The sequence below is a fragment of the Acartia tonsa genome, chromosome 7, assembly GCF_053477335.1.
Source record: "Acartia tonsa isolate MP-2025a chromosome 7, ASM5347733v1, whole genome shotgun sequence".
In the NCBI taxonomy this organism is placed as follows: Eukaryota; Metazoa; Arthropoda; class Copepoda; order Calanoida; family Acartiidae; genus Acartia; species Acartia tonsa.
This window is the reverse complement of record NC_137266.1, coordinates 12,657,384-12,670,683: the sequence shown is the minus strand read 5'-3', so window position 1 is coordinate 12,670,683 and position 13,300 is coordinate 12,657,384. Positions and strand designations below refer to the sequence as shown.

The 13,300-nt window shown below is 31.9% G+C and overlaps 1 protein-coding gene across 1 annotated transcript in view; it reads left to right on the top strand.

Annotated features, from left to right (window-relative positions):
* Positions 1–13,300, top strand: part of LOC145324185 (small G protein signaling modulator 1-like) — a 63,062-nt gene that overhangs the window by 39,503 nt on the left and 10,259 nt on the right. Inside the window, exons 19-26 of the mRNA XM_080166810.1 lie at positions 785–860; positions 4,826–4,861; positions 5,465–5,539; positions 5,896–5,997; positions 8,637–9,092; positions 9,452–9,558; positions 10,468–10,543; positions 11,471–11,539. Coding sequence (XP_080022936.1) covers positions 785–860; positions 4,826–4,861; positions 5,465–5,539; positions 5,896–5,997; positions 8,637–9,092; positions 9,452–9,558; positions 10,468–10,543; positions 11,471–11,539 — 997 coding nt within the window. The remainder of the gene's footprint in view (positions 1–784; positions 861–4,825; positions 4,862–5,464; positions 5,540–5,895; positions 5,998–8,636; positions 9,093–9,451; positions 9,559–10,467; positions 10,544–11,470; positions 11,540–13,300) is intronic.

Sequence of the window (13,300 nt, the reverse complement as noted above, 5' to 3'; positions counted from 1 at the left end):
AAAAGCGAAGCTTTTCTATAATTAGGGTCGGTCCGTCCGTCCGTCCGTCCGAGATAGATAGCTTTTTTTCGTGAATTTAGGCATGTTCGAATTGTCCTATCGATTTCAAACTTTGCATGGTCATTCCTGTAGTAGTTTGGTACGATTTAAAAAACGTAGCAACTCTTTAATCATTACCAGAAGGTCCGTACATCCATTTTAAACATGTTGATTTTTCTACTTTTTTAACAATAAATTTTTATGTGATCTAATTATCCGTTTGATCTGATTTTTGGTATATAGATTCCTGGGACAACAAAGTAAAATATTATAAGCGAAGCAACTCTATAATCAAGTCCTAAATATGTAAGTATGTCAATAAACATTATCCTGTATCAAGCAGATTTTCAACAAATCTACTTACAATTTTTCTTCGACTCTTATACTTTTATATTCTGATTATTCAGTTCTGAAACTATACAAGTGTTAATGTCCGTTTGTCCTATCATTTTAGTGCTTCGCTTTTATGGATGTTGTCATCCTTGTTTTCATATAATCCTATTATAATTGATATTGTATTAATTGGATGTTGCATCAGAGTTATGCTGGCAGCAGGCTAAAATGACGATACCCCCATCCACCATATTTACCCCATCCACTTCCATCCTACTAGATGAACGAACTTACCTATAAAGAGGTCTATAAAATAACAACAGATTTTCCACTGTCAATATATCCACGTATATCCTATATCTATTCCAATTATTAATGCATCAGAAGTTTGTGAGCCATAATATTGTTAAGGGATTAACTCAAGAATTGTGGTCACAGTTTAAGCAACAGGATCTTGGGGATACAGAGGTGCAAAATAAGATTTACAGGTATTTACAGATAGATAAATAGATACTAGATAGATAGATAGATAGATAAGCAACAGGGACATGGGGATACAGAGGTGCAAAATAAGATTTACAGGTATTTACAGATAGATAAATAGATACTAGATAGATAGATAGATAGATAAGCAACAAGGACATGGGGATATAGAGGTGCAAAATAAGATTTACAGGTATTTACAGATAGATAAATAGATACTAGATAGATAGATAGATAGATAAGCAACAGGGACATGGGGATACAGAGGTGCAAAATAAGATTTACAGGTATTTACAGATAGATAAATAGATACTAGATAGATAGATAAGCAACAAGGACATGGGGATACAAAGGTTCAAAATAAGATTTACAGGTATTTACAGATAGATAAATAGATACTAGATAGATAGATATATAGATAATCAACAGGGACATGGGGATACAGAGGTGCAAAATAAGATTTACAGATATATAAATAGATACTAGATAGATAGATAAGCAACAAGGACATGGGGATATAGAGGTGCAAAATAAGATTTACAGGTATTTACAGATAGATAAATAGATACTAGATAGATAGATAGATCGATAAGCAACAGGGACATGGGGATACAGAGGTGCAAAATAAGATTTACAGCTATTTACAGATAGAGAAAAGTAACTGGATGGTTGTCTGTCTAACTTTTCATATGTCCTGGGAAGGTTTTTTATCTTTTTTTGGGGGGAGGGTAACACCACACTTCCAAAAGAAAATTCCCTTAGAAAAAGTAAAACTATCCCCCCTACCCCGACCACCGCCTTCACTTAAGTTCCTCTAGGGGGGCAATCAATAGTAGGATAGAAAGATCAAAATCAAATTATCAAAAGGATTAACTTGATTCTTGTGGTTACATTTGGTGCAAATTTTAGTTTCAATCTAACTTCATCTGAAGAAATAATACAAATTTTTAGCCAACTTGAAAGCAAATCTAGCACTGATTTTACTGGTCTCTCCACTAAATTAGTTAAAAAGATTCTGCCAATAATTTCTAGGCCACTTGCACACATTTTTAATTTATCTTTAAGGCATGGTTTAGTCCCCTCTCAATTTAAGATAGCTAAAGTGTCAGCAGTTTTTAAAAAAGGTGGAAATCCTGAAAACCTAAATGATTACAGATCCATAAACTTATTGTTAGTATTTAGTAAAATCTTAGAAAAATTAGTTTCAATTCAATTGAAAGATTATTTAAACGAACATAGCATTATTCATCCTAATCAGTTTGGTTTTCAGGAAGGCAATTCTACCATTCATCCTATGATTCATATGCTTAACAAAATTTCAACTGCAATGAATAATAATGAATATACAGTTGGAATTTTCTGTGACTTAACCAAAGCTTTTGATATGGTTCCTGTGGACATTATGTGTAAAAAATTAGAAAAGATAGGTATACAGGGGTCTAATCTTAATTGGTTTAGAAACTATTTAACAGATAGGCAACAATTTGTTTGTATTGATTCTACCAAATCCACTCTTCGCGAAATTAAACTTGGCTTGCCACAAGGATCAATACTTGGCCCAATTATGTTTCTTATTTTTATTAATGATTTACCCAAATCTACTCTATTATATACTTTGCTTTTTTGTGATGACACTACACTTCTTGCATCTGGGCCTAATCTAGCAGATTTAGTTTCATTTGTAAATTCAGAACTGCAAAAAGTCTCTTCTTGGTTTCGCACTAACAAAATGTCTCTTCATCCCTTAAAAACAAAGTTTACTATTTTCCATCCCTCCCCTCATCTAATTCCATGGAATGAAATAAATATTTATATTAATGAAAATAATATTGACTGTCCTTCCCCCAATGAGCAACTTATTAAAAAATTAGAATATGTAAATCATGAATCAGATATACCTGCTATAAAATTTCTTGGGGTTTACTTTGATCCAGCCCTAACTTTTAAGTACCATGTTAAACAACTAAATGCTAAGCTTTCAAAGTCACTTTTTGTTTTACGAAGATGTCAAAAAATATTAAACCCTGAAGCAATGCGATCCTTATATTATTCAACTTTTCATTGTCATTTAATCTATGGAATTATAGCATATTCTTCAACATATGATAGTCTTATTAATGATGTCTTTAAACAGCAGAAGAAAGCTATTCGATGTATTTCTAATGCTAAATATAATTCACATACCGGATCGCTGTTTAAAAGATGGGGTATTTTGCCATTTCCTGCTCTAATAGACTATTTTAAATTAAACTTTATGTATCTTTATTTAAAAGATTTGCAGCCTAAATCATTCAGGATAGATAATTGTTGGACTTTGAATCGAGACAGAAATGTTCCTTATGCTTTAAGAACTCAAGCTGACTTTGCTATACCATTTTCCAGACTTGCCCTAATTTCTAGATTGCCTTTTATTTCTCTACCAAAAACATGGAATAATTATGCAGAAATTTTGAAAGATCTAAAAAATAAGCCAAATTTTAATTTATTTAAACAACACTTGAAAAAAACAATGGTTGAAAATATTGAAACAAACTGCTACAGACTTCTTTGCCATATTTGCCATTTAAATGCAATTTGAACTATTGTTGGTTGGAATGCTACCATTATTCTATAATTTTATTATTCTGTGATCAAAAAATATTAGAATGCAAAAATTGCCAGGTTTTAAACATACTACAACGCCGTACATTTCCTTTCTTTTTTTTCTTTCTCTCTTTTTTTTTTGAACTACATGCTCCATTTACTTTTTTATTTTTTTTAAAAGAAATACAAATTTTTTCACTTATGATATTTAATTTTTATCTCGTTTTTATTTTATTGTATTATATTCTTAATAGGGCTTGATCTCTTTTTACCGCATGATCACAGTGTTATTGTATAATAATCCACTTTATGCTAAAAAATTTACACATTGTGTTTTGCGTTAGGTCCTGCCACTAGGCAACATATTTGATATTTCTTGTGTATTAAAATAAATAAAATAAAACTATATAAACAATATACCTATGTAAATATTCGTATCATATAATTGTGTTTTAATATGTTGACTGAAATAAATATTTTGATTTGATTTGATTTGACCAACATTTGTAGTTTTAGACATTACAGTTTTATGAAAAAAGATTTTTAAGATAGTTATAGATAGATTGATGGATAGAGTAAGTAGCTGGATAGATTTGAAAAAGATTAATGAAGATAAGTTTATGGTTTAATGGATAGATACATCTGTTTAGATTTGTTTACTTTTCTGTAATAATAACTTTTTAAAACGTATATAGCAAGTGGGTGTGTTTACTTATCGAGCACTGATACACCACCCCCCCCTCAAAATAAAAATTGAGAAAATAGGGGCAGGGGTATTTTATTTAACCTTACTTAACCTGACTAAAAGTAAAACGAAAAACTTACCTCCCCCCCCCATAAATTACATTTATTTTTTTTTAATGGAGGGGGGTTTGCCCGGGTTGTATGCTCCACTAGCACTTTAAGTGAATACGCCGCCAGTAAGTGTATAATATGAAACTTTTTTGAATGAGATTGTTTACTTTGAAAAATTACGTCAATAACCACTTTCAGCTTTTTGTTTACCAAAATTTGTCAGGGTTAAGGGATGTCACTATGGATGTCATATTTTTTTGCCTTTCCTGGCCTTTGGGTACTCAAACTAAGTTTATTTTGGTTGGGTCCAGGGACAAGGGAATTATATTCTGACAAACAATTCTAAAGGAAAATTTCTCCACAACCTCCTTCCCTTTTTCCTCCCCTTCTTTCCCACCCCTCTTTACTTACAAGAGAAAACAATTATACTTCCACATAATTTAAAAGGTTTCGTGATTTTTTGTAGAATTTATTGTTACAATAGCTACCCCTGAGTTGGGTCTAAAATCGTAACTTTTGTCCTATCATATATATCATAAAACTTTTTTCTTATACAAAATTAAAAAAAATGTAATTGTTTTAATTGTTTTAGGTTAATTTACTCAGGGGGTGTTCAACATCAATTAAGGTAAGTTTTAATTTTCTTTTAAAAAATCGGACAATAAATAAGGAAGGCTACATAAAATAAGAGCAAAGATAAATAAGTACAGAACTAGCACATCTATAAAAAGGTACGTGGGATATAAGGCGGTTCCCTTGAAGTGCCTTTTTGAGAACTTAAATTCTTACCCCTCATTTGAATTTCTGTTTGAAAAAGTAGAGAGGGGGTAACTTGTTAATGTATTTGGTTACCTCTTCATTTGATCCTGCCTCTTACAACATATTCTTGTACTAATTATCTATTTTAATTAAAACTCTGCTATATGTAAATATTCACAATATTATCACTGTATTTATTACTAGCGGCTGCTCCCCTAGCATCTAGGAACACTGTATTCAAAGGGGCAGAAATGGGCTAGAAAAATGACTTAAAACCACCCCATGAATAATATTTAAAATTAAATAGCCTAAAACCAAACCGGGACCTATGTGAAGCTTACCAAAAATAGAAAACCCAAGAAGTTAATTAGTTATCGAGATTGTAAGCTTCAGACAAAAAGCCCTTCTTACTTTATATTAAAGGATGTTGACTGAAATGAATATTTGATGTTGATGATGATTGAAATTTCAGGAAAGAAGTTTGGCTGTACCTGCTTGGACATTTAGAATGGGAATATTCTACTCAAGAAATAGCTGAAAAAAACAGGTAAAAAGGAGTTAGCCGTTATATCCTAACTATCAATGTGATCTAAAATCTTAGATAAACACCATTACAATTTTTAAAAAATGGTACATTATAAGGTTTATTATACGTCTATACAAATGAATATAGAATATACGTGGATATTATGACAGGGGAAAAAGTTGTCGTCAATTTAGATTGATAACATGGAACTCATTTATTGGTCAGTTCGTTCATTCTGTAGAAGGGAAGGTGATGTGGTAAAATTGATGGATGAGGGGAGGGTGAGTATTAGAGTAACGTTATTTTATCCCGCTTCGAGTTTTGCTTTATTAGATCGAGAGTATAAAAATCTGGTGTAACACCAAAATTTTTTTTAGTGCGACACAAACAGAATATGAGTCAAGCTTGTCTGAATGGGGAGCTCTAGAGGCAATAGTTCAGCAACAAGATAAAGAATTATATGCTGCTAATATGGCTAGGTATAATAAACCCCGAACCACTTCATTATGCAATCTATATTTTCCTGGATATTTTGTCTATGGTAGTCCATAAGTATACAGTTTTACAGTACATTGTTTCTATTTGTTAAAGCAACACGTATGATAAAAGAAAAAGATTCTTTTTAAAGTAAAATGCTTATATATCAATTGAAATCTATATTTTTTGATTTTCTACTGATCCACTTCATTATGCAAATCAAAATAAAATCAATGGGAAAACGTTTGTTGTGCACTTTCCTCCACTTTTCAAAATTGATTATGATAAAATAACAATTTTTTAAGGGATTTATGCATTAATTATAATGAAAAACAGTTTAAGGTAGATTTTAATGATTTTTCTAACTAATAGATAATTTTAAAAATGAAATTCAATCCCTATCACTTTAGAGGACAGCTGCTGACCCCCAGTCTTATGGATGAAGCTAAATACATGTTAAAGATAAAAATAACCCTCAAATGTACACAAAAATATTTTTTGATGTGTTAAAAAAATCCATTTTAAAATCTTTATTTTGAGGATGATGGCCTTAAAGATGTTCTTACTGGTGGTGATGGTGAGCCAAATGTTATCTAAGTACATGACCATTACAACAACTTGTCTATTAACCTATGTACCATTTTTTGTAGTCATATCAGCCTCCAATAGAGCCTCACGACATGAAACATGACCATTATCAAAAAACTACATTATTTACTTTATGAATTTTAGTAATTGAAATTGTATTTTTTTTCTTTTTTAATATTGCGTGGCTGGAGGCTGCTATGACTACAAAAATTGGACCATAGTTCAATATATAAGTATTCATTATGGGCATGCACTTTGATAACATTTAGCTCATCATCCCCACCAGTAAGAGCATCTTAAAGGCCATCGTTCTCAAAATCAAGATTTTAAAATGGATTTTTTTTACACATCAAAAAACATTTTTGTATATTTTTGAGGGTTATTTTTATTTTTAACATGTATTTAGCTTCATCCATAAGACTGGGGGTCAGCAGCTGTCCTCTAAAGTGATAGGAATAGAATTTCATTTTTAAAATTATTTATTAGTTAGAAAAATCATTAAAATCTACCTTAAACTGTTTTTCATTATAATTAATGCAAAAATCCCTTTAAAAATTGTTATTTTATCATAATCAATTTTGAAAAGTGGAGAAAAGTGCAAAACAAACGTTTTCCCATTGATTTTATTTTGATTTGCATAATGAAGTGGATCAGTAAAAAATAAAAAAATATAGATTTCAATTGATATATAAGCATTTTACTTTAAAAAGGATCTTTTTCTTTCACATACGTGTTGCTTTAACAAATAGAAACAATATACTGTAAAGCTGTACACTTATGGACTACCATAGACAAAATATCCAGCAAAATATAGATTGCATAATGAAGTGGTACGGGGTTTAGTTAGATAGATAGACAGACAGAATGTCTGAATGGGGAGCTCTAGAGGTAATAGTTCAGCAACTAGATAAAGAATTATATGCTGCTAATATGGCTAGGTATTATAGATAGACAGATGGATAGATAGATGGATAGACAGACAGTTAGACAGAATGTCTGAATGGGGAGCTCTAGAGGCAATAGTTCAGCAACAAGATAAAGAATTATATGCTGCCAATATGGCTAGGTATTATAGATAGATAGATAGATGGATAGATAGACAGTTAGACAGAATGTTTGAATGGGGAGCTCTAGAGGCTAATATGGCTAGGTATTATAGATAGACAGATGGATAGACAGATGGATAGACAGGCAGTTAGACAGAATGTCTGAATGGGGAGCTCTAGAGGCAATAGTTCAGCAACAAGATAAAGAATTATATGCTGCTAATATGGCTAGGTATTACAGATAGATTGACAGACAAACAGACAGACAATCAGACAGACAAACAGACAGACAAACAGACATACAATCAGACAGACAAACAGACAGACAAACAGACAGACAAACAGACAGACAAACAGACAGACAAACAGACAGACAAACAGACATACAAACAGACATACAATCAGACAGACAAACAGACAATCAGACAGACAAACATACATACAATCAGACAGACAAACAGACAGACAAACAGACAGACAAACATACAGACAAACAGACAGACAAACAGACAGACAAACAGACAGACAAACAGACAGACAAACAGACAGACAAACAGACAGACAAACAGACAGACAAACAGACAGACAAACAGACAGACAAACAGACAGAAAAACAGACAGACAATCAGACAGACAGACAAACAGACAGACCGAAAGACAAACAAACTGATATACTGGCAGTCAGACAGTCAGACAGACAAACAAACAGACTGACAGGCAGACAAAAAGAAAGTAATATAGACAGACTTATGAACATAAACAGACAGAAAAACTTACAGACAAACAGACAGACAGACATGCAGTCAGACAAAATAGTCAGATAGACAGAGATAGAAAGGTAGACAGACAAATATAGGTACATTGTTTAGCATATCAAATATATTAATATTTATACCTATATTCAGATTAGAAGCACGGAGAAGTGAGTCCTTAACAAGTAGAATAATACCAGAAGTTCATAGAATGAACAGTATGCCAAATATATTAATATTTATACTTATATTCAGATTAGAAGCACAGAGAAGTGAGTCCTTAACAAGTAGAATGATACCAGAGGTTAATAGAATGACCAGTATGCCAAATATATCAATATTTATACCTATATTCAGATTAGAAGCACAGAGAAGTGAGTCCTTAACAAGTAGAATAATACCAGAAGTTAATAGAATAAACAGTATGCCAAATATATTAATATTTATACTTATATTCAGATTAGAAGCACAGAGAAGTGAGTCCTTAACAAGTAGAATAATACCAGAGGTTAATAGAATGACCAGTATGCCAAATATATCAATATTTATACCTATATTCAGATTAGAAGCACAGAGAAGTGAGTCCTTAACAAGTAGAATAATACCAGAAGTTAATAGAATGAATAGTATGCCAAATATATTAATATTTATACTTATGTTCAGATTAGAAGCACAGAGAAGTGAGTCCTTAACAAGTAGAATGATCCAGAGGTTAATAGAATGAAAAGTATGCCAAATATATTAATATTTATACCTCTATTCAGACTAGAAGCACAGAGAAGTGAGTCCTTAACAAGTAGAATGATACCAGAGGTTAATAGAATGAACAGTATGCCAAATATATTAATATTTATACCTATATTCAGATTAGAAGCACAGAGAAGTGAGTCCTTAACAAGTAGAATAATACCAGAAGTTAATAGAATGAATAGTATGCCAAATATATTAATATTTATACTTATGTTCAGATTAGAAGCACAGAGAAGTGAGTCCTTAACAAGTAGAATGATACCAGAGGTTAATAGAATGAAAAGTATGCCAAATATATTAATATTTATACCTCTATTCAGACTAGAAGCACAGAGAAGTGAGTCCTTAACCAGTAGAATAATACCAGAAGTTAATAGAATGAACAGTATGCCAAATGATGTTTTTGAATCCATTGACTCGGCACCAGGTCAATTTTGGATTATTAAATGCGAATCTTCTCTATAATTAGGTCTATAATGGTTAACTCTTTTCTTTAATTTAGGCATGTTATAATTGTAATATCCATTTAAACTTTGAGTGACAATTCCTTGAACACTTAGGTACAATTTAGAAAGCGTAGCAACTCTATATTCGTTTAAATTATGCTGATTTTAACTTTTTTACTCCAATTTTTTTTTATTACATTCATCTGATTTCAATGATTTCTAGAACAACAAGGTACACTATTTCAAGCGAAGCATCTCTCTAATCTAATTATAAATTGTAAGTATGTCCTAAAACATAATACTGTACTTATGCATTAATGCAACAAGTTTATACTTTTAAATCATAATGATAATAATTAAGTTATGACACTCTACAAATTTTCATATTCGTCTATTGTATGGTTTGATTTAACTCACCCACTTATGATAATAAGCTTGTTCTTAAACCAACAAAAAACATAAGGACGGCCCCATAATACATCAGTTTATAAATACAATATACTTATGAGAGAAATAATAAAATGAAACCTATCTTATTTGCAGATAGGCTTTGTTTGTAATATAAAATCCATTTATTGTTTGTTTGACTTTCTCAAGGCATTTGATCGTCACTTTATGGTGAACACAGTAATAGTGTCTGACTAATTATGACGTAACAAAAAAAATTAGCCAATGAGAGGCCACTATAAATTTTACCATTGGTCAATAACGGCCTCTGATTGGCTAATTTTTTTTGTTACGTCATAATCAGTCAGACACTATTACTGTGTTCCTTTATGGTTCTTCATTGTTATTTGAATAAGGGAGCATTACTTATAAGCAAGTCTTTATATTTTTGATACATTTTTTGTTCTATTATGATGAAAAATGAAAATCCTATATTATTTTAGACTACCTAGAGAGTCCAACTCCAGATAGACCTTCAACAATTACTGAAGTAACAGAACAGTCTATGGATTCTCATAGGTAGATAGACAGATGGATAGATAGACAGATAATTAGATAGACAGATAGATATGCAGATAGATAGATAGATAGACAAAAAGATAGAACGACAGATAGTAAACTAAATAGATAGACAGATAGAAAGAAAAATATACAGATAGGTAGACAGAAAGATAGAGTCATAGATAGATATACAGGGTGCGGCACATAAATCCGGACATTTTTAAAAACGGCCATAGCTTCATAACTACTTGATCAATCAGGACGTTTGCCCCACTTTAAAAAGCTTAGGTAATGACCGTTTAGCACAAAAAAATCTTTGGACAAAGATGGACGTGTATTCCGAGCTGGCCGCGCATATGTTCAACAATACAGATTCGAAATGCGCTGGTGGTTTAATCTTTATTCTCGACTAGGGCCCATTAAATCTAACCTCAGCCCATCTGTAGGTGAGGTAGAGTTATGCAACTTGCTGGGGATACTCTTAGATACATAAGTAAGACACTAGAAAAGACTAGAGCTCTCTATCTGAAATGGCTTGGCCGTAGTACTCCAGCAAAGTGAAACGTGGCAGATTTTAAGATGTCAAAAATGTCAAAAATCGGGAAAAGTTGTGAATATTTCTCTGTACCATTTTTGCACCACTTTTGACGTCATATTCTCTATCACTTTTTTAGGGGTTTTACTTTCCCACTTCTCGTCTCATCTCCCTCATTTTATGACGTCACAGGAATCAGAAGTGGTGCAAAAGTGGTACAGATTGGGCTTCGTCAAGTCAAACAGATAGATAGATGGACAGTTAGACAATTAATGATCATTTGATCCTCATAAATTAGGAGACATAAATAGATAGTAGTTTTTTTTATCTATTAATTGATTAAGATATATAAAACATCACACGAGTTAAATAAAAACCTTTTTTTTATGAATTATCTTTAATTATTTTAGCTCATCCAATGCCCATGGAAAGTCGAGATCTACGTCGAGTTCTTCTGCTAGAATCTGTCAAGAAAATAGGTAAATCATTTTCTCGTATTCATTCGAATCCGGTGGATAGGAACCGGTTCTTATCTATACGAAAAAACTATGTCTAGCATCATATTATATCCAGCTTTCTACGAATATAAAAATGTACAATCATAAGATTAAAACCAGTTTTTTAGCCCATGCCTTCGGCACCTCGGGGCTATAAAAACTGGTTTTAATCTTATAATTGTACATTCTATAATCGCGGAAAGCTGTTTATAATACGAGAAATAACTATTCCAGTATGGAAACCGATCCATATCCGTTGTATAGAACAGGTATTAAGCAATCATGTATAGAACTGTATTACAAACATTAAAATTAAATAATTTTAAAAAAATTCTTTTTATTTCCGCGGAAAGCTGTCTATGATACGATGCGATAAATAACTGATTTAAAAGTAGCACAGTGTCTGTCTGTACATATGTAACGTAGAACTCGATAACTGCTAAACAGATATGAATCGCCTTTACAGTGAAGTTTCTTAATGTACAAGGAAATGTTATTATTACTATTTTGGTGGATTAGATGGATTGATTTATATTTAAAAAGATAATAAATAAATTATATGACAAATTTTTTGAAAAAGACAACACATAGGCATAGATAGATGGACAAAAATAGATTGTAATTACCATGGATCGCCAGCTGCGCATTTAGCTCCGCGACTGTTTAAGGCTGAGTGACTGGTTATTCCTCCAAGCGCGGTTTTTGCGGCTCTAGATTCTAACACGTCGATTATTATGTAATAAAAAAGTACTTCTGATGGGTGGCTAAATTGCATTTCGATAGTCAATCTTGTTTGCTGAGGTTGATGCTTATTAGGTGGCTTTGAAAGTCTTGACAATCCCTAATAAATACCAAAATAGAGTTTTTGTTTAACCTTGGTCGGTCCTAGATTAATTTGTCTTTATCTTTGTAACAACAAGATTGATTAAGTACAATAGCAATGGATATAGTATACGTGGATATTATGACAGGGGTATTTAAGTCGTCAATTTAGTTTGATACTTTACATCATTTATTGGTCAGTTCTTTCCTCCAATAGGAGGGAAGAGAATGGGATAAAAGGGGTGATGTGGGGGGGGGGGGCGTAGTTATGTAAGCCAGCTGGATGGATGGGTGGAGAGTTGGCGAAACATGTAATTGGAGCATGTCACTAAAAAATCAGACATGTGACGTCATAAAAATGAGGGAGATGAGGGGAGAAGTGGGAAATAAAACCTCTAAAAAAGAGATGGATAATCACTCATTTTTATGACGTCACATGTCTAATTTTGGAGTGTTTTTCTACAATAGCAGTTAAGCCTTTAATTATAAATTAAGATGAAGCAGTTAATAGGCCTTATGATTGCTCAGTAAATTATCTAGAACATTGAACCAATTGTTTTCTAGGAAACCTATTATAGGTCATAGTCAGTGTTAAAATCGCTCTATTAAACCCTTTAATTCTTTGATATCACCATTAAAAGAGGTCTTAAAATAAAAATATAAAAAAACTTGTAGAGTAGTTTTTGTACTATAAATTCCAGACGTGATGTAAATACAAAAATACACATTACCTTCTGTAAAGGTCAATGTTAGAAGATTTATAGGTAATTCAAATAAATTACAATTTTTAGCAGTATAATTCAGGGAGGGAGGAAACAGTGGGCTAGCCCCAATACTTTTGTATTTCATTGGCTTAACAACTTTATTGAAGTTTGATTGGTTGGTTCATTTAGTTGAGTGTTTACACGTTTCAACCATAAA